The 21,915-nt window shown below is 49.7% G+C and overlaps 1 protein-coding gene across 1 annotated transcript in view; it reads right to left on the bottom strand.

Annotated features, from left to right (window-relative positions):
• The window catches only part of LGR6 (leucine rich repeat containing G protein-coupled receptor 6), a 113,677-nt gene that overhangs the window by 11,098 nt on the left and 80,664 nt on the right, over positions 1–21,915 (bottom strand). Inside the window, exons 7-15 of the mRNA XM_065649457.1 lie at positions 10,483–10,551; positions 8,907–8,978; positions 7,630–7,701; positions 6,426–6,494; positions 5,397–5,468; positions 3,834–3,899; positions 2,404–2,475; positions 859–930; positions 1–126 (exon numbers count right to left, since the gene is read on the bottom strand). Coding sequence (XP_065505529.1) covers positions 1–126; positions 859–930; positions 2,404–2,475; positions 3,834–3,899; positions 5,397–5,468; positions 6,426–6,494; positions 7,630–7,701; positions 8,907–8,978; positions 10,483–10,551 — 690 coding nt within the window. The remainder of the gene's footprint in view (positions 127–858; positions 931–2,403; positions 2,476–3,833; positions 3,900–5,396; positions 5,469–6,425; positions 6,495–7,629; positions 7,702–8,906; positions 8,979–10,482; positions 10,552–21,915) is intronic.

The following is a 21,915-nucleotide window of genomic DNA, read 5'->3' as shown; positions in this document are numbered from 1 at the left end:
CTCATTTTGGGGAAGCTCTCCTTGGTGAAGGGCTCCGAGAGACCTGGGTTGCCTTGGAGCTTCAGATGGGTCAGTCCACCCAAACCATCAAGAGGCAGCGTGACCAGCCGGTTATCAGTCAAGTCCCTGGTGAGAGGAGAGCAGAGAGGGAGACCATGGTCAGTGTTTTGCTGCTAGTGGTATCTTAGCCAAGCAGAGGCTTGGAGAGCCTTGCTGCCTGCCTTGATCGCTCCCCAAAATGTGATGCTGAAATGGGGCTGAGTGCTGCATGGGGACCAGGATTATCTGGAGATAAACAGATTGACATTGTAATCCCCAGGGAAAATGAAGGGCAGGGGTTAATGCCCATGCTGAAAGCTCTGGGTGGTATCAACCTCCCCGTGCACATATCTGCCCCACACATATCTTGTTGCACCACTTCCCCCATGATAGGTCAGGTACGACTGCAGCTCCCAACCCATAAAATACACAAGGTCTTAGTGAGCGGGCTGAGGACTGGGGACTGCTCCAGAGCCAGCAAATATAGTCTGCAGTGACTCTTGCTGAGATGCTCCATCATGTGGATCTTTTCATAAGGGCATCTGGGGCAGGTATGAAAGCATCAGAAAGTTGGAGGTTTAAGTCTTCAGGGTGAGAGCATCTTGAAGATGGCCTCTTCTGCACTTTCATCACCCCTTTAATATTGATAGGAAACTGTGGGATTTGGTCTGGCCTTGTCAGTGCTAAGACATGCACCTCAGCACTGCAGCCTTCTGACATCTAAACGCCAGGTGTCCCGGTAGCCTGGGGGGTCAGTCTGAGGTCCTCAGATACCAGCTGACCATGGCCCACTGTGAAAGAAGTATCACTGCAACTTACAGCTTGGTGAGCGAGTGCAGGGTCACAAACGCTTCAGGGTGAATAAAGTGGATGTAATTCCAGCTCAGGTCTCTGCAAGACAACGACATGCTAGTAAGAGGGATGCAGAGCAGGGCAGTGAAGCTGCTGACACCGGCCTGGTCAAGGGGTTTGATATGAGCAAATGTGGGATCTGTTGTCCCGTGGCTGACAGCAAGTTCTGTCTCATTGCAGCTCCCTGGAGACAAATACGTTTGGGTCTATAGATGGGTGGTTTCTAACAGAGGGCACAAGAGTTTGCCTTGCAGGAGCTCCTCCACTGAGACCAATGGGAAAGATTCCTTTTTCACTCCATTTCTGTGAATTTGGGGATTTTACGCTAACACGCTAAACCTCAGAGCAGCAGACAGGTTATGCTTTAGTGCCAGAGCATCCCTGATGTGTTCGTGGTGCTGGGTGCTCAGGCAGGGGCAGGTAGGATCAGGGGCTGTGTGGAAGGTGAACCAAAGTCATCTGAGGGTGTCTCCTGTCATGTACCGTTGGCTTGGATTCACTGAGGCTTCTCAATAAGCTCTGCTTCCATTGGAGCTAGAGGTCTCAGCTCCCTCTGTCACCAGCAGAGAGGAACCAGCACATCAGGAAGCGTTTCTTCTCCCAAGGCTGACTACATGAGCAACCTCCTACAAGTATCTTCATCTCTCCAGCTCTGAAGGGAGCCGGTGGTGCCTGCTGAGATGTGTCACACTGCAGAAGGCTGAAGTTGGGTGAGATGAATCCTTCCCACAGGGACCCAAAGCACAGCCAAAGGCAAATGCCAGAGCTTGCACACTCAGCTGTACATTTGTATGACTACAGTGTGGCAGCAGTATGATTGTATTTGCATGCTTGTCTGTAGCATTTCATGTAATACGTGACTGTTCCTGTGCAGTTACAGACATAGTGTACGTGACACTCGTGGGATCTCTAGGAATGCTGGCTTATTAAATGACACTCAAATTGCTGCACCATGGGAAAAAGCTTTTATACACTTCAGTTCACTTCCTAACAGAACAGTAAATAAAGACCATCAGGACTTGAAGGGCTCTTCCCACATCTCACAAGGAGAATCATGCCCTCTGGAGCCTTATGAGCTTCTGAAAGGTGTCAAGCACTTAAGTGGGCTGTCTACTGCAAGGTCACTTTGTATGTATGAAATGTGCATGTTGTGTGCACTTAATACGTCTAGTATTGATACTTAATACATCTAGTATTAATACGTCAAGTACCAAGTGACAGGACAAGATAAAGTGGCCTCAAGTTGCACCAGGGAAGGTTCGGATTGGATATTTGGAAAAATGTATTCACTGAAAGGATTATGAAGCACTGTAACAAGCTGCTCAGGGCAGTGGCGGAGTCACCATCCCTGGAGGGGTTGAACAGACGCGGAGATGAGATTCTTAGGGATGTGGGTTAGTGCCAGTGTTGGGTTAATGGTTGGATTTCGTGATCTTGAGGATCTCTTCCAACCAAAATGATTCTGTGATTCTATATGCTTTTGAGATGTTCCCACTGCCAGACAATACTCACATGGAGCGCAGGGCCATCAGCTGTACAAAGGTGTCTGCTCTGATTTCATGGATCCTGTTGTGCTGGAGACCACTGAAAAAACAGAAACTGGTTTGAGAAAACAGCTGAAGGCAGCATTCATAATTTGTAGGGATCTTTGTCCCATGGCAGCAGACGCAGTGGAAGTTGTCATTGGAGACTGGGAGACCAACTCTTATTGCAAGGGGTAAACAGGATGAGCTCAAAGCCATTGTCTCCTCCGTGCAGCTCCTGGGCTCAGACAACCTCTCCTTTTGATGCCATTATGGAACAGTAAAGTGCCATTGATGTGCAGTGGTTAAAGGTGCTCCATTATCTCCAAAGCCATGCTGGTTTCCCAGTCTGCTCTACCTTAAGCCTGCAAACTGCTTAGTCCAGAACAGAAGAGGGGAGCTGGGAGCCAGTGAGACAGGAAACAGCTCTGTGTGACCCTTCAGAAGGACTACTCGGTGCTGCACTTTGCTTTTGTGATGATGAACGGGGATTTGAGGGCTGAAGGCACCTCCGCTTTTCATGAAGAAAAATCCTCGTGTCTTGCTGAACCCACCATCCACATCCTGCACAGGTATTTCCATGAAACGCCTCAGCCCCTGCACATCTGCCTTCAGCAGCCTCCTGCCCTCCCCGGTGCAGGGTCAGAGCTCACACGGTGTTTGCTGTGACCTGTACGCTCCCCACACCCGCCGAGAGACATCTAGAACTGATCCGAGCATCCACTTTTGAGGGAAACATTCACAGTTTTTCAGTTTTCTTTTCCCTAGTGTGGAACAATGGTGAATATTTTTGAAAATTCCTGCAAAATGCCTATTGTGAATTCCCAGACCTGCAGAAGTGATCTCCCCATGTGTGACCTTCTGCAAGGGGAGACAGCCAGTGCCTAGTGCTCTACCTGTAACAATTCCCCTGGGACTTGCTGGGTAGCTAACCTGCCTTTAGACTCAGAAATTATCTTGACTCATCTCACACAAGGACCTACACATGACGACTATAATGTCTCAGCGGATATTTGGCCACATGTTCATGTTTCAGAGGCAGGAGTTGACTCGTATCTTCTCTGCTGGTTGTTTCTCAATGTTGCCAATAAGGCATTCCTTGTGCAGAATTCTATAGAAAATCATGAAGTCTTTTTTTTTTTTTTTTTTTTTTTTTTTTTCCCAGAAAGGCCAAGAACTTCTGTTAGATTTGAAGTGCAGGGCCAGATCTCCAGACACATTGAACTGAACATGAATACTCTGTCTCAGAGCAACAGAGGTGGAGCTGTGGTCCATTTGCAGTCCAAGCATTAAGTTACAACCTCAGCTCTCCCAGTGTGTGGTGAAGGTTGAGTTTTGTGTTTGGGAGCTGCCTCTCTGCCCCCAAAACAGCCCCTTTCTCCCAGAGGACAGCACAAGAGAGGGCATCTCTTTACTCACAGTTCTTCCAGTCGCTGACACCGGTGGAAACTGGGCAGATCTTCGATTTGGTTGTGTGACAGTTCTCTGCAGGGGGAGGACCAACACAGAAACATTAGGAGATCACAAGTAAGTGCCCCTGAGCCCTCCCTTGGGAAGCAGATGTTGCTGGAGAGGGGATGAGCTGGCTCTCGTTTGGCACAGCTGCAGGCAGCAGTAGCCCCAGGTGAGGGGATCTCTGCTCTGCAGCATGCTGTGAGCAGTAGGAGGCCAGAAATGTGGCGTTAACTGTATCATCTGTGTTCAGATGTGTCACAGTTGTGATGTCAACCTGATGAACTGCCTGGCTGGCAAAGTGGGAACAGCAAGAACAGCCACTAGCTCTGCGGGGACAGAAGGACAACGGATTTCAAAGGCAAGAGGGATGTAAACATGCACAAACATTGGCCCACATGCTCTCTCTCCAAACTCTGAAAGCAATGCAGTTAATATCATTAACGTTAAATAGGAAAGAGCAGCAAGGAACAAAGATCAAGGTGGGGTGTCCCAATAAAGCCCTTCCACAGGAGGGGGCAGGCATGAAGAACAGGCTCTACTGTGAAGATTTACAGTCTGATAACTTGCAAGCATAAATAGAGTGCTTGGGATCCTACAGCCTGGGTCATTCCAAAGGCTACTCTTTCACGGCAAGATGTCCTTTGAATTGGTCCAGATGTCTAAAGATGAGAGATCTTCCCTATAGAGACAGCTGGAGCCAAAATGCTGTGATCTGCTAAGTTACAAATTGTGTTATTCTATTTTTATGTTTTTCTCTTGTTTCCAATTTCTGTGATGAAGAATTCACTCCTGTTGCTTTCCTGGAACAAACTTGTTTTCATTTTCAGCTTGCTTGTATAAAGACTGATGAGAAGCAAGCCTCCTGCTTGCCCTCAGACTTGCAAGCTTATATGAATCTGGCTCATGACTCATTTCCTGAGGGTGTCTTCAACTGCAGACAAGGTTGGGGGTCTCAGGGACAGGGGTTTGATTCCTGAGAAGATGCAGGAGCCTTTCTGAGATCCTGATTTCATCAGGTACCAAGTTAAAGAAAAGCAACATTCCCCCACTCAGCATCATTCAGTGCCAGATGATGGCACTTGCTGGAGCTCCAACTGCAATAAGCCAACCGTTGGAAAAAGCATTGTGTGAATTTGATTTACTGCTGGCTTTTGTGCTGTGTATAACGAAGAGCTCTGAAATGCTGCTGCCGTTCCTACCCACCGTCTTTTACACCTTCTCTACACTCATTGCACGGGGCAGACAGTTCCCACAGGTGCAGAGCAAGGAGGCAAACGTGGATGTGCCTTATTGCTTGCAGACCTGAGTCCAGAGCATCATGCTGGGATGAAGCAAGCAAGTTCAAGAACACGCAGAGCTCAGGGCAGTGCCTAAGAAGGTGATGTTTTCTGCATGGAAAACAGGAACAAGAACCACAGGATGATCTTCCATATCTTGTCCCCTCTCTGAGCTAGACAAGAAGAAAGCCCAGTTTCTGATGGCACTTTTCTAAAGACCAGGCAGGACAGATAAATACATGTTACTCACAGGACTCGGAGACTGGGCAGCTGCTGGCACATTCCTCTGGGGAGTAAATGAATGCCTGCCCGGGTCAAGGTCCTAGAGGAGCAGAGGAGAGAGAAGAAATGATGTTACTTAGATGCAGCACACAGACTGCGACTCACAAGCCCAGCTACTGGTCCCAGGTAGTGGCAGGAGAGAAAATATCAGTGGGATAAAGAAATACTTGGAAATGGGCACTGCTGCTGCACCTGGTAAAGGTGAAAGTGCCTGTAAGAAGTTCTGGGAGGTTGCTGGGTACTGAATTCGCTGCTGTCCTTGGCCATGCTGATGGCAGGTGGCAGTGCCCTCAGTGGCATGCTCTGCCATCCCAGTTCCCTGTTGTCCAGACTGATGATCTGCCTGGAGCCACAGCTGCCTCAGAAAGGTGTGTATGGAGGATGGATGGTGTGTCCCTGGGTCCCTGAGGCGAGGCACGGTCGGATCACTCTCCTGGGCTGGATTGTTCAGCTGTGCTCCCAGGTGGGGCACAGCGTGTGGACCAGAGCCCTGGAGAGGAGAACTGTGGGTGGCCAGGACAGCATGTCCTGCAGGCACTTGCTCTCCTGGGTCTGGTGGTGTGAAGATGGTACCAGACCAGTTCCAGGAGCCCCAAAACTGGGTGGCAGACGTGTGGCAAACACAGCAGATATTTCCTGCTCTGCACTGCCAGTGCTGGTCCCTCTCTGGGCAGAGGCACTGGGTCGCAGCAGACCACGCTGAAGCAATGTACCCAAAGGCTTGTTCCTTCACAGATACAGAAGGGAAGGAAGAGAAAAAAAAATAAAAAAGATTGGAGCACACTCAAGAATACTGAGAGAGCAACTCACGGAGAGAAAAGCTGCTTTCAGGAGCCACAAGGGTGAAACGAAGCAGAGAGGTGAGCGACCAGGGAGAGGCAGAGCTGAAGACAACCAACTGCACAGCGCTGCAAAAGTCCTCGCTGAAACAGTCTGGACCGCCTTGAAGGAGGAAGAGCACAAATAGTGGGGTAAAAGGGAGAGAGTTGCCACTCACAAAACTTCTAGGCTGGTGGTGCCTTTAAGGTCTGGGAATTCTCTGATATCCGCTGCACCGTTGAGTGACCTGCAGAGAAATTGGGGTGAAGTGAGGTGGAGAGAGGACCTGGGAGCAAGTGCAGCTGCCCAAGGCCCCAGAACCATCAGCCATGGTGTCAAATCTGCTTCCTCACACCCCAATGTGGTGACCAGAGGTGCAGATCCAAAGGTGCCCCTCTCACCACTGCTGGCTGGGTGGTGGAGCAGATGTCTCACGCAGAGCAGATGCAGGGAGCCAGAGCTGAGCATTTCTATGCAAGGAGGCTTGGCAAGCTCAGACCCTCCCCCAACCACTGAAATTCTTGGCATGATCTCTACCCAAATTAAATAAAAACAACCAAATGATTACCATGGGGATTGTATGCAGGGCATCCCACACAAGCCTCCCAGAGTCTACGCATTTGGATCTAAAGAATGCACGGGTATTTGAAGGATTTGTTTTATTTGCCTGAACGTGTGTTCCTGCAGTGAGAGGCTGAGTGAGGCTTATAAATAGAGATTTTGAGGTTGCCTCTGCCTCAATTTTTAATACCGTTCCACAACAGATTAGCTGAACAGCCAGCCAGTCCAGGCCAGCCAATGCAGAGCAGCTGTTCTGGTCCAGATGGTGCCCAACACATGGTGGTGGCCTTGGAGCAGGCTTAGGACCATACATGTGAAGGAAATACTGTCACTAGTGGCTGCCCAGTAAGGTTATTTGTGCCATAGTGTTGGATTTATGGGACACGTGTTCCTCTGCTTTTCCGTCTTGTGGAGGAAGGCAGATGCCTTCAGTGGCCTTGTGTTTGGGCAGCTACAAAACAGTGCAAGGGTTGCTTGAGGAGCATGCAGCAAAAGTTGTGGCACTTGTGAGTGTGGCCTTCGCTGGTGCTGATGCAGCTGTGGAGACCCTAGAAGACTCCAGTGCCTGTCAGCTAGGTGGGCAGGAGAAATGAATTTCTTCCTCTAAAATGCCCTTCTCAAAATGATTCTTCCTCAGCAGAAAGCATCCATAGTGTCTGCTCCTTGGCTCACTGCATTTGGGACTGGCCAGAACAGTGGCATCATGGTCTTCTATTGGCACAAGGGCCAAAGAGGAAGGGAGAAGGCCACGAAGGTGTCCAGCTCCCAGGCCTTGGAGCTTGGTTGTGTTACCTCTCTGAAGATGTGCTTGGTGAACTTACAGAGTGTGGAGCTTTGGCAAGTACTGGAAAGCAGACTGTCCAACAAACTGGATGGGATTGTCATAAAAGTGGCTGCAAAGTAAATGAATAACTGGTCAGATTCTGCTGCGCATGCAAATATGCTATTACAGGTTAAGAGCCTTGGAGCAACTAGTAGAAAGCTACGTAGGAGGTGCTGGTTATCCTGTGAGGAACCCTTGTTTTCCAGCTAACCCCAGGATCTCCCACTAACCTCTTTGACTGAACGTTGGTACAACTGAGCTCTCCTGCTGCTCTGGAAGGGCTTTTTAGGATCTTGCTGAACCAGGCAGGCTGGAAAGATGCAAACCTCTCCTTTAATCATGCTATAGTGCTGTAACCCTGCTGGGAAGCATCTTGTGCTTGATGACACCTCCTCTGATCTTACATTTCCACAGCACCAGCATGTTTCCTACTTGTCACAGTCAGTGGAGAGAACTGAACTCCTCTAGGATCCAACCAGCTTTAGAAGGAGTTGAATCACCTCCTACAAGAAATGCTTTCTCCCCACCAGCTGTGGAAGGCTTTACATGGGTAGATCCAGTGGAGATGAGTATTCTGGATGTGTCCCACCCCCATGTCACTCCAACGATGGTGCCCAAGTGGGGATGAGGCTGGTGTGTTTCAACTGAAGCAGTGAGTGTTTCCACCCTGTGTCCCTGTGGCTTTCCAGATGTTGGTATTTCTATAACTTAAGTCCCAGACCGGCCAAGCAGGGCTTTTGTCACTTGCTGTGATTTCCAATATCATTGTTGTTCAGGGAAGAGCTGTCCCAGATCTCTGCCTGTGTCTGAGTCAGAGGGGCAATGCGCTGGCAACTGGGTGTATTTATCTGCAGAACTTTGCGTCTGTGGATCCGGGGTAGACACACAATCGTCTGAGGTCCCAGCTCCCTGACACATATATCTACTGCTGTAGCTTCCTAGCAGTTTTTCTAAACATGAGGAATAAACACAGGCAGATGTCAAACAGGGCTTAGAAAATCCTGTTGTGCATGGCAAGATTTTCATGCAGACCACCATTGTTCCTGCGTTAGTATCAGCCTGTGCTGCAGCAAAATTCAGCTGCCTGGAAAGGAGAACCCATGGCAGAAAACCTGAGACATAGCTAGAAGGAGCAAATTTCACCTTGCATTGCCCTACATGCAACAAATGTCAAATTGTGGTCATGCTGACAGCTGTCAGAAATCCCAGCCAAGGACATCAGGAAATGCCCATTTCTGAGGAATGGATTTAGGAAATATCGTTTAAGTTTCTTACATTGTTTGGAGGAGGGGATTCCCAACAAATGCGTTCTCTGGAATAGCTTTGATGTTGTTGTTATGAAAACCCCTGTTGGGAGAAAGAAATTTCTTGATATTAATGGATGAGAAAGGCTTGGAGACACCTTTCCTCAACACTTTTAATGGCAGAGAGCCTTCAAAATACACATAAAATAGGAGGTGTAGGCTGTGTCCCAGCTGTAGCATCATCCCAGCAAGTGAACAAGGTCTGTCCTTTGGCAGGACAAAGCCCTCACTCTGCTTTATTTACTCTGTGTAGAGCCTGGTGCTCCATATGTCACTCCACTGAACTACCGAGAATACAGGGACTTAAGGTTTAACACTTTATATGTCAGGAAACTGGAGCAAACAAAACACACTTATTTTGTACCCTCCAGGAATTACAATTTTTATGGATTGCCTCTTCTTTTTTGCTCCACAGCTGTTAACCAGAGTGCAGCCTGCCATGAATTATTGGTCTGTGTGACTTTCAAGTGTTTGTAGATCTACCTGTGATTTTTTTTGGTTAAGCTTGAGAAAATTGCTATTGGCAAACTTTTGCAGCAGAAGAGAGCTCTGTGGCCACAGTCTGATCTCCTGTACGTCAAAGGCAGCCACAGGATCCTGTGTCCAGGACCAAGACCTGGCTCTGGCTGATGCCCAGGTTGTTTAATCTCAAAGGAGTCTGTGTGAGTGATTAATTAGATGGCTGTTTGAATTTTGTCTCTTATTTAGTGACGGGCATTTCAAAAGCCATCTCAAAATGGATTAAGGATCTTCTTATCATTTTGAATGTCAGAGTAATGATGATATCTGGTCTGATCTGAGAAATCTTGGCAAGATATTCTTTCAGTAAATGAAAAATGTAGTGTCAGATTTTTACTCCAAGCCTCCCAGAAGCACCAAAGCAGCTTCTTTTGTCCCACCCCAGCCTGTCACCAGTGTGACACAGTCTTAGAGTCCACAGGAACTGTGGATCCACATCAACTTGACTTGACCCCATCTTGGAACTTCCACTTTTGTGGGTGTTAAGTGGAATGGTTTCCCATTTTTAGTGTATCCTAGGCTGACGGGTTAGAAGAGAGAGCTAGCCACTAAAAAGGTCATAAATTTTTGTAATTCCCTGTTATAAATTTGTCCTAAGGGAGACCAAACAGTTTATGCACGTCAGAGCAGGTGGCGCAGGCCCTGCAGAAGCCATGGCCTCACAATAACATCCATGGTTGTGATCCCAAACTGTGGAACAGGCATTAGAAGCAGCTGGAGATCAGAAGGACTTTGAGTCCATGGGAAACACAGGAGAGTGAAGAGCTGCAAGAGGAACCTGCTCCAGGCCTGATGGGGGATCTCCCACTCCCCTGCACCAGCAGCAGTGCAGAGAGTGATGGTGAGGTGATTAGAGCTGAGGAAAACTGAGAGGATAACATGCGTTCACATGCATGGTGGATAGGGCTGGGAAAGACAAAGGAAAGTCTTGGACTGAGCGGTCTCCCTCAGTCAGAGCACATGCGATGCTTTATTGGTCACTCTCCATCAGGGAATGCTTTTGAAAAGGAATAAATAGAAAATCTCACAGCTCCTGCAGTCGTCCCAGTGTCCTGATAGCCCCAGGGAATTCCAGCAGCTCATTGTAGTTTAGATCCCTGAAAGACAGAGAAGGGAAAAACATTCATTAACGTGGCTGTAGGAACTCAGCTGAGTGTATCTGTGCTTTGAAGACATGGAAACTTGGTTGTTAAGCATGGGAGACAGGTTTTTCCTACCGTGCTGATCCACCCACTGCCTGGAAACAAAATCTCACACATTCCTGCAGCAGGAATATTCCCTGCTAGGAGCACTGTCAACCGAGAGCCAGTCCAAGCCATGGCTGCTTCGCTCTCCCAGGGGCTTTGGGTGTGAGCCATTTTTCCTACTTTTTCAGGTCAAAATGAGATGTTATAAATGACAAGAAACACAACCGCAACTTCACTTGTGTGGGCCCCATGAAAGGGCTTTCTCTAGACCCCTCACCCTGTGATGCTGAGAGGATCAGGGGACCATTCCCTTGGTGCTCATTCTGGGGACACCAGAGCTCCCTGCCACTGGGATGTGCTGTGACTGGGACCAGTGGGAAGAGCAGGCTATGGGAAAGCCTAGGTGTTCTTCTGATGGTTGGGTTGAATCCCACACTGGAAACTGTAAGCCAAATGTGGAAGTGATGTGAAAGAGATATTGACACTGCTAAATTTAATATGCAGCATAATAAATTAAGTGAAATGTAATATGTTGGTCATAATGACAACTGCACAGTTGCATGCCTGGACTGGCAACCAGAGGAGACATCTGAGCCTGGATGAAAACTCGTGGGCTGTGGTTGCTCTGCAAGGATGGGCTGGCACCTCTGGAAAAGGATTTATTTGAGCTCTGCAGCTCTGCTGGCAGCCGGGGAGGAGCAGCCCCCCGAAGGTACCGACCCTGCTGTTGGCTGGAGGGGCCCATGCAGGCTGGCTGGGTTTTAGACCTGCAGCACTGCTCCTCCAACATGCCCAGGGCTCTCCTTGGAAAAGCAGTTCCAGCTGAAATGGTACCATTTGAGCCCATCCTGGCCATTCCACACACCAAGACACTCAAGTCTGAAAACCACGCAACTGCTTTCTACCTGCATGAAGCTCACTGAGTTTTAAGTGGTAGATACTTTGGAACATGAGGGTAATTACTGGCTCCTGGAGATTACTGTATAATTACACTTAATGGACCTCAAAGTAATTACCATGTAACCTGGATTGTGGTTTACAGAACAGAAATAACCGTGCATTTACACAGCAATGAATTGCTGCCCAATTACCTTGTAATTCTCATCCTCTGGGCCCAAGCATGGTAATTACATTATGATTTCTCTTGGCCCCCCTCGCTCTTACATAGTCTTCTCCTTTACCAGTGTCCCTGCTTGGGAATTACTCTACAGCCCCATCTTGGCTTTGCCCTATAGGTATTTACACAGTAAATCACCCCAGAGAGTCTCTCTAAATTGGTCTTTCCTTGTGTCTTCCAGGACTCCAGGCTTATATGACTTATTCCATATCTTTCTTCTGGTTTCGACCCCAATCTTATAATTCCCTGAGAAGTATTCCTTAGGACATGAGGCTGGCATGGGTGGGTTTTATCCTGTGTAGCCTTGAAAAGCTCCATATCAGACCTTGTTGCTGGATTCCCTCTGCAGCCCGGGGGATGCGGCAGGTCCTGCTGTGTCAGGGTTTGCCTCCCCACACCGAGGGCTGTTTCTCTCCTCCAGTTACAGTGGGAGTCTGGCTGCCTGCGCTGTGTGTATGGATTTGAGCAAACGAATCCTGCTTCTGTAGGACCTATATCTCAAGGTCTGGAAAGGTTCACACAGTCCTGGCAATCAGCAGGAGAGGAGCGCAGGGCTGCTGACAAGACCATGAGCTCTGCCTCCCCGCCGTGTCTGACCCGTGATGCAACAGGAGCCCCAGCACAGACAAAGCTGCTGTGCATGTCCCCAGAGCCAAGGAGTGACACAGGAGCGATGCGTCCCCTCGTTACACCAGCTCACATCTATTAGATATGCGAGCTCTGCATCACCTGCGTTGCTCTGACACAGTTCTCGTCTGAGTCCAAGCAGATCAGTGATTTTTTCCCAGTCTTCTCTGCTTGAGCCCAAAACGATCTGTTTAGGAATAAATAGCCCAACACATGACTGCTTGTACACCTCACTCCTTGCAAGGCATCCATAGCTCGTTATCAGCTGCTTGGATGCTCTGAGCCAGTTTCTGCTGATGGTACCTGTCAGGTGTCCATCACTGTCATGGCTGAGTGCCCCACGTTATACAGGCTCTGTTACGTGGGGGGAAAACAGGGCAGGACTTTTACAGTGCATGACCCTTCACTGAAGCTCAGGGAGACAAAGGAGTGGATTTCCAAAGAGAACGAGCAATTAGAAGTGCAGACAGGACACTGCTGGGCACTTTGAAAGCATCAGTCAAATCCCATTAACCTTCAGCTCACTGCACTGAATGAAATCAGAGGGCATTAGCAGCCTGAGTTGACTGACAGTTCCAAATCTCTATCTGTGCGTAAGGTGCTTAATACCTTTAAAAGTCTCACTCTGCAGTGACTTTCCAAGGTTACAGGGAGGTCTCACAGCAGCACAGAGGTCACTCAAGGCCAGGTGTGTGCCTGCACCATGTCCCTCCCTTGTACCACGAACGGAGGGGCTGGAATGAGCCTGCGTGATGCCAAGCTACCAACCCTGCAGGAGAGGCACCGTGAGCCCTGTCCCCAGGTGACACTCAGCTCACTGCCGTTGTGTCACCAATGCTGGGGGAAGCTCTGCACAATGACAGGGTGGTTGAGTTTTCTCCCCAGCGATACCTGACATGTCTGTGAGCAGCCAACGGATGGAAAATATTGCCCAACAGAGAGGAGACTTGGCTCACCTGTGATTCACTAACAGAAAGAGGGAGCTTGGATCTGTAACAGGTATTATTTACAAGGAATAATTCAGCATGCTGTAATATTTGCTCCTTGTCTCTCTCTAAAAATGCATTTCCTTTCCAGCCTGTGTCTCTTCCAGGCAGGCTGGTCTTTCATCAGCAGATGAATGTTTTGTTTGTACCTCTGTGTGTGTGCAAGTACATACAGGACCAGTTCTTCCTGAGTGAACACACACCTTTCCCAGCCCTGGCAGCGTCTCAGTGCCTCCCTCCCCCCTGCACTTGACAGATACAAAGACCATTGTGTTCAGCAGCTCCCTCTGGGTAAAAAAGCCATCTCTGAATGCTGGCATATACTGGGCTTGTTGGAAAGTGGAAATGCAACCAGGTGTAGTCATGCTGCTCCAGCCTGGTTGCCAGCAACCCTGGTCTGTTCAGGAGAGACAATGTGCCCGTGCTCGCTCTGGCTGGTGCTTCCTGGTTTTCGGTGAGGCGAGGTGAGCCTCCTGCCCGGAAAACAAACCCGACTGTGCTCGTTAACAGCTCCCGGAGAGATGCTGGCAGCTCGCTGCTCTGGATCCCGGTGCTGCTCTCGCCGTCCTGACTTGCCTCCAGTGCTGCCCTGTGCCAAGCCCTGCTGATTTCAGCCGGGTTCATCTGGTTGGAGGAGGCTGGAAGAAGCCAATACCTGAGGTGTTCCCCAGGTGTCATCTCTTTCTCGCAGGGGGGTAGCTCTCCCTGAAGTCCAGACCCAAGCCAGGACAAAAGGGGTGGCTTCTCTCTCCCTTCTCCTTCCTTCCCAGAACTTGAGTTGAGCTCTGGTTCAAGCAATGTCCCAGAAACAGCCTCTGACCTTCACTGTGGATGAGGCTGCAGATGTCCGTGGCAGTGGGGAAGTTTCTGCTCATTTAGTGAAATCCAGTCCTCAGGTCTTTCCACAGACATCTGATATCAGGAGGGCTACATCCACCCCAGATGTCTTTCCTCTGCCTACTCTGCCATGATGAATTTGGCCCAGCCTGTTTGCCTGGTGGTGGGTCTCCAGAGCTTCTTTCCCAACGTAGGGGAAAGGCAGATGGGAAGGACTCTGGGCTCAGTGAGTCGGACATGATTTTGTGTTTCGACTTCAGTGGCAGAAAAATTTCCTTCGCTGAGTGTGTCAGTGATCTGTACATCATTGCCAAACCCTTTCCATAGGCTGGGTGGATATAGAAAATGGACATGCTGTATAAAACACCTCCCACTGTCCCCTTGCTCCCCCTGCCTTATTCGAGCTGCTTGGACAATGCTTTGCTGGTCCCATCTCCTTGCTCTGACACTTTCCCATGGCTTCCAGCTTTCAGAAAGCTGCAAAACCCCAAACTTGCTGCCAGGTGACACTATCCCCACTGCACTGCTGTGGCACATGGGCTGAGGTGGCCAGGGAGGTCTCTTGGCCTAAGGGAACTGGCTCTTTGCACGCTGCGTATGGGGTCTCCCAGCTGTGGGTTGCTGCATTTATTGGCATATCTGGGAAAGCGGACCCAATGCCAGCATTAGCTGGTGGGAGGATGCCAACACAACTTAGCCATGGCTATGCCAAAACAATAGCGAAGCCTCATAGCAAAAAAAGAAATAATGGGCATGGCATAAGCAAGAGAGTTTTGCCCGTTACCAAGGGCTTTTGGAAGCAAAATCACCCAGTGAAGAGGTTCAGAAATGATGTGCAAAAGAAATTACTATAAAAAAACCGCTTTTCTTAGTTGGGCTCCAAGTTACCAGCTCCAGACATCACAGTGGGATGTCAAAAAGAGCCTCGTCTCTTCTAGTTAAAAAGAAAACCTCTTAAAGGTCACCCAGTTTGCCCAAGACACAATGAACTGGCTGGCTTTCCATTGTTGTTATTTCTAGAGTGAGCCTATAGCTTCGTATTTGGAAGGTCTTAACCAACCCTGTTGTTTATTTAGAAGTAAAAGTAAATTGACATCAAAGGTGCAGTTATTTTTGGCTTTAACTGCCAGGGTGATTTGAAGCTGACAACATGCAGCCTGGAACTATTAATATCTTCAATTGAACCAAAAGGAGAGAAGGAGGGCAAAGAGTCTCAGGTCAATTTTCTGCCTGTTAGGGACTATTAGTGGTTCCACACAGGAAGCCAAAAAAAATTATATAGTACTATAAATTCTTCCATAAGCCACAAAACACCACAAATTTGCAGCTAATAAACCTGAAGATGCAGCAAGATTAGAAGCTGGAGATGGGACATTTGCTGACTATTTCAGTCTCAGTGCAGTTCGAGATGTTACTGCGGGGCCTTGGGGGGCACTTTGTGCTGTCGCTCATCAGGACTTGCATTTCTACCTGTCCTGCGCTGGCATCTAATCAGGCTTCCAGTAAATGTAATTACTGCTGCTGCTAGTTGTGCTGGTTCCTGTGGCCAAATCAAGCACTGGAAAGGATTTAATTGGTAGTCTGAAAGCCCAAGGGGGCCGTCGTGACCGTGTAGTTTGACGTCTTGCCCGGCACCAGCTTGTGGTTGAGCTTGAACTGGGAAGAGCTGCCTGATTAGTCCACAGTATGAAAAGTTACTGTACCATTAGGCGCCATATTTCTGTTACATAGCATCAGCATAAACCCTCCTCTCCTGGTAGCGACTAACACATGTGTGAGCGTGTGCCTTTCTCCAGCACCATCTGGATGATGAGATGCAGCAAGTGCCTGTGACAAGGAACAGGAGGAAGGGGCATGCGAAAGGACCCAGAGCATGCATGAGAAGATTGTTAGGTACTAATGGTACGTGATTTCTACCAGCAGCAAGCAGCAACCTCTGCACAAGGGTTCATTCTGACAGCCCAGCCTGGGAACATCCCTGCCTCTCACTTACATGCTGCTCTGCCATTTTACAGGGCTGATGTGGCATCGAAAGGTCTGTTGCTGGGGCAGGGGGGACCTGTCTGTAGGTTCTGCCTCGAACGCCTGCAGCTGCCAGCCCTTCTTTGCACAGCTCTGTTCTCCATTTAAAAATGCAGCAGTGCCCAGAATGTGTCTGTTCCAACCCATATTTCTGTCTGTTCTCTAACTGGCGAAGGTACTGGATTAAATATGTTTTCAATTCCATTTGATTTATTTAACAAGGTTGAGAGCAGGATCTCGTGGGGGGTCCTGGGAGCACAGGCGCTGCCATGCACATATCATTTACAAGACACAAAAGGCGCTGACCGCAGAGCGGAGCAGCGGCGACCTCGGTCGCTGGGGCGCACAGACAATAACCGTGGGGCCGATGACTCAGGCAGGGAAGGCACGGAGAAGGCTGTTGCACTTTGCCAGGCAGGGGGAGAAGGCAGGCTCAGGGAAACCTGGTCTACAGCAGAGTGTTCCCGAACTGCGGGAAGGAAGCTGGGGAGCTCCACCTACCCCCCATTGCCCCAAGTCCCAGTGTGCTGCTGCTGGCAGGGGGTAGCGTGGGGTGGGAGCCGAGCTTCTGTGCATCGGCACATCCACCATGAAAACCTGCCTGCAGCTTGCCTCTGCTGCCATTGCTGCTGCCTGCAGCGGCTGTTCTGCCTTTTCACAGGCAACCAGCTCACTCTCACACATTTCTGGAGTCAGAGGCTTCCCTCCTCCGGCACGGGCAGCTGTTCCATCAAAGGGTCTGCGGCTGAGGGGACAGCTTCAAGCAAAATGAAGCTCAAGGAGCCAGAGGAGTTGGGGACCCCTGACAGGTCACAGCAAGCGTGTCTGGAGTCCCAGGGGTTGGAGGTTTTGGGAGACTCAGTGCTGTCTGTCACTGCAAGATCAGTGGCTGCAGGGAGGGGAGAGCCAGGCTGGAGAGCTGGCAGGATGCAAGAGGGGTAATGTGAGGATTTGGTGGGGAAAGGGGAAATAGGCAGAGTCCTGGGAAGGGGTGACTCTTACAGCAGTGCCTTAACCCATGGAAAAATGCAGTGTCTCCAGAACTACCTTTTCACCTGAGCTGTCTTCACTCTCTTTTTTCTTTCTCATCTTGCAAAATATCATGTCTGCTTGGGGTCATGCTCAGCCAAAGCTCAGAGCCTGGTTGGAAGGTACCCAGTTGGTTCGGAGCCTGAGCTGCACCAGTAAGGACACATTCTGTCAGTCCAGGCTTCTGCTCTTAGGAGAGATGCAGCAAACTGGGACCAGTTGGACCAAAGAGATCACAGGAGGGAAATGTCTGGTCCCCATGCTCCCAGGCAGTGCTTAGTGCATTTTCCAATTCAGTTTTACAGAAGGCTTTCTGTTCAGAAAAGTCACCTTCCATTTACACGATGATCAGAGCAGACAGTGTACTTTGTACCTCTGTACCAGACACAGGGACCCATGCAAGCAGGGTGCTGAGCCATGGTCCCTCTCTCCAAAAAGCCACCTGCACCTTTCCTTCCTCCGATCCCTAAATCTGGGTACTCAAGCCTCAGATGAAGTCCCCTCCCTCCTGACACACAGCAGGGCTGGAGCATCAGGATGCTGAGAACAGAACCGCTCAGCACAGCAAACAGAACGTCCTTGGAGGGGTCACAACCATTAGCTCCTTTGGGAATTGCACAGACTGGGATCAGCATCAAGAGACTGCACAAAAGGTTTCAAATTAAGTACATTGATGAAGTCAAATGGCAGTTGAGGAGCAAGGTAGCACTTGGCTCACAGCTTTCCAGGAGAACAGCAAGGCTTGCCTGGCCCTAAAAGGGTTAAACAATCCTTCTATGAGCTATGGTGGAGATATTTCCTTCTTCCTGCCTTCATTGCCTGAGGTGCACTTTATATTAATTTTTTTTTTTTCTCCCATAGAGAATCCAAATCTCCGGAGGAGTCGGTAGGTTCCAGCTCTGCTCTGCATTTACAGACTCGACTAATTACCCGGATAATAGGGCAGCGCGCTGCAAAAGCCTGCGGTAAGGACATTTCCTGTGAGGCAAGGTTAGGCAGATAAAACGCCTGGAGCCAGAGGGTTTTGGATTCAGCCCTTCTGGGAGACATTTTTAATTTATTAGCGCTATTTAAAAAAAAATAAATTAAAAGGTTTTTAAATGAATGGAGATCTGGTCTTTCCAAGTGATTTATCTCCTTTCTCTGACGAGCAGAGGAGCTGGCAGGGATGTGGATGGGGAGGGCGAGGCGGAGGTGGGGAGCAGCGGGGTCACCTCGGGCGGAGGGGACGGGCGAGGGCCGCGGGGCCTCTCCGAACCGCTTCCCCATCACGGCCATGTCAGAGACGGGCCAGACATGCCCAAGCAATAAGAGGAGCATCGCTTTTGGGGCAGATCACTGCTGTTTGGGCCATAGCCTGGAGGCCTTCAGTATTTTGGGCTGATGCTGGGGAGCAGCTGTTGGTTTCCCACCCCTGCCTCTGCCCCGCGAGCCACCTTAGCTCTGCTGTGGGGGGGACACAGGACGCTGCTGAGACCTGTTTTCGCTCTCTGCCAACATTGGGCCTTATCTGGCTTCATGTGCCCAGGCAGGGAGGAGTCCTGGCCCCTATTTGGCCCAGGTGGCCGAAAAGGCCACCAGCATCCTGGCTTGTATCAGGAGTAGTGTGGCCAGCAGGACTAGAGAAGTGATTGCGCCACTATACTCAGTGCTGGTGAGGCCCCACCTTCAATACTGTATTCAGTTTTGGTCCACTCATCGTAAGAAGGACATTGAGGAGCTGGAGCAAGTTGAGAGAAGGGAACGGAGCTGGGGAAGGGGCTGGAGCACAAGTGTGATGGGAGCGGCTGAGGGAGCTGGGGGTTCAGCCTGGAGAACAGGAGCTGAGGGGAGACCTTCTGATCTCTGACCTGCCTGAAAGGAGGTGGCCCTGTGCTGGACTCTCTCCAGCAGTTCCCTGTCTTTCTTGAACCGAGGGGCCCAGAACTGGACACAATATTCCAGTTGTGGTCTCACCAGGGCAGAGCAGAGGGGCAGGAGAACCTCTCTGATCTACTGACCACCCCACTTCTAATCCCCCCCAGGTCCCATTGCCCTTCCTGGCCACAAGGGCCCAGTGCTGGCTCGTGGTCACCCTGCTGTCCCCAGGACCCCCAGGTCCCTTTCCCCTACACTGCTCTCTAACAGGTCATTCCCTAACCTATACTGGAACCTGGGGTTGTTCTTGCCCAGGTGCAAGACTCTACACTTGCCCTTGTTATATTTCATTAAATTTTTCCCCACCCAACTCTCCAGCCTGTTCAGGTCTCTGGATGGCAGCACAGCCTCTGGCGTGTCAGCCACTCCTCCCAGCTTGGTGCCATCAGCAAACTTGCTGATAGTACACTCAATTCCCTCATCCAAGTCATTGATGAATATATTGAATAGTACTGGTCCGAGAACTGACCCTTGAGGGACTCCACTAGATACAGGCCTCCAACTGGACTCTGTCCCATTGACCGCAATTCTCTGGCTTCTTTCCTTCAGCCAGTTTGCAGTCCACATCACTACCCGATCGTCCAGTCCACACTTCCTCAGTTTGCCTGTGAGGATGGTATGGGAGATGGTGTCAAATGCTTTACTGAAATCAAGATAGACCACATCCATCATCTGTCTCTCTCTCTATATCTACCTACCTATAATATATACTATTTGAAGGGTCTTGTACATTACACGAAGGGGCTACAGGAAGAACATGTCACTTAAGGACATTTAGACTCTTCTTTGCTCCGTGTCTTTGGGACAGGGCTAAAAAATGCCAGGTATCACCCACTTTGACTATTTAATATCTGGTTTCATGGCTCATCCACACTTGGGGTTCTTCCCACGGCCCTGCAGCATTGCTTTTTGTCATCTCTCAGGCTTATGGGAATTGATGAGGGAGACTCACTAGGTTTCAAGGCTGTTCCAAAAGCCTGTTGGGAATCTGGCCAGAGCAGCTCTGACTTGGATCCAGCCTGCCTGCCCAGGTTTCCTTCCCAGGAAGAGGAGGCTGGGGGGGCTGGTGAACAGCCAGATCTTGCCCTGACAGAAAATTTTCTTGGAGCTGCGTTCTCCAGCTATGTGCTGGTATTTGGCTGGTTGAGACCTGGTAAGTGTTTCACATCCAGCTCCATCTACCTGCCCCTCACACTCCCTTCCCCTCCCCACATCAGCACGGAAAACACAGAGTTGCTCTTGTTTCGTACCTGGCAGAGCTGACTTGTGCACAGTAGCTGCAGATCAATGCAGGGGAAACGTGAAATCATTCATCTGGCTTCACTTTACCTCTTTATAGATTTGCTGCCCTCCTAAAATGTCAGGGCCAAGCCCTCACCAAGAACAGAGGTGCTCCACTGGGATCTATTTTTTGCAGAAATGATAAGACCTGGGGTAGGCATCTGGTGTGGTTGTGCAAAGGGATCTTGCACAATGCTGAGGCCTGCATGGAGCAATGGGTGCTGTTTCTCTTAAAGTTTTGGCTGAATGTGATAAAAATAGAAGTTTCCCTGTCTAGGTGAATATGAGAAGAAACATTTCCCTTAGGGGAACAGAGGGTCCTGCACCTAAAAATTCCTAGGCTTCTCTGAAAAGTGCAAACCAATTTTTTTCCTCACAGCTTCTAGAATTATTCACCTTTGTCCCTGGCTTGTAATCAGCATCTGGCCACAAATACTCATTTTAGGAAACCTGGAGAAGTTTCTGTCTTCACCAACTCTTACCATCCTGCTGCTTTCCAGGAGGTAATGCCCATGGGGTAACTGAGCACAGTTTGGCCTCTGCAAGCCAAGAAAATGTGCTAAGTGCTGTCAACAGAATGTAATCATAATTTGAGTTAAAGGGTATGTGTGGAGACTTTAATAGTCTCCACATGCACAGGAGCTGAGTGGTGGTAGGTAGATGCAGGTCTAGCAACTTGGCTGGGCTGTTGTAGCTGAACGCTTGGCTATTTTTTGGGATGGGCAGCAAGGTGGCTTTAACTACCTTGGCTACAGAATAAGGTTGCCCTGATGTAAGCTGTGATGTTGCTGCATAGTCTGCCTGGGTTATAGCCCAAAGAGGGTTTTCTTCCATCAGCAAGTATTCCACTCCCCACTGTAACCTGCCTGTCTTTGTGCTGCCTGGATGCCACAGCTCTGCTCTCGTGTATTTATCTGTGCCCACCAGAAATGACCACGGAGAAAGAGCAGCTGGCACAGTGATGGGGGAGACCCATGGGTCACTGGAGGAAACCACCCAGCAGTCTTTCTTCCTGCAACATCCCTGGCACAGTTCGTTATGGCTAATTATGACTCTCCCCAGCTGAGCCCTTCTGGGTGGCCCCAGGATGTCCCAGTCTGAAAGTAAGAGACAATAGATGTCATGGTCTTGCGTGTCTGGGGACCGAGGGCTTGGTTGCTGCTTCCACTCTCACCCGATTGCTGCTGCTGGCACCGTGCTGGGCACAGAGAGTTCTGTCACCTTGAGTGACACTTGAATGCTGGCAAGTGTCACCTCTTTTGCCACGACCCATACTCCCTAGTTCTCCCTGGCAAGGACTTAGGGCTTGAATCTGACCCCAAGGCCTGCATGAAGGGACATATTTCTACACAATTGAAGGCAACGGGCACCTCTTCCAGTCTTTCAGGGCCTTGATTATTTGCTTGCTTATGTTTCCTCCCAGGCCAATGCACGGCACGTGAGACCCAGGCAATTCAT

This window comes from Caloenas nicobarica, chromosome 21 (genome assembly GCF_036013445.1).
Source record: "Caloenas nicobarica isolate bCalNic1 chromosome 21, bCalNic1.hap1, whole genome shotgun sequence".
NCBI lineage: Eukaryota > Metazoa > Chordata > Aves > Columbiformes > Columbidae > Caloenas > Caloenas nicobarica.
The sequence above is the reverse complement of the archived record's forward strand: the minus strand, read 5'-3'. Positions and strand labels throughout refer to the sequence as shown.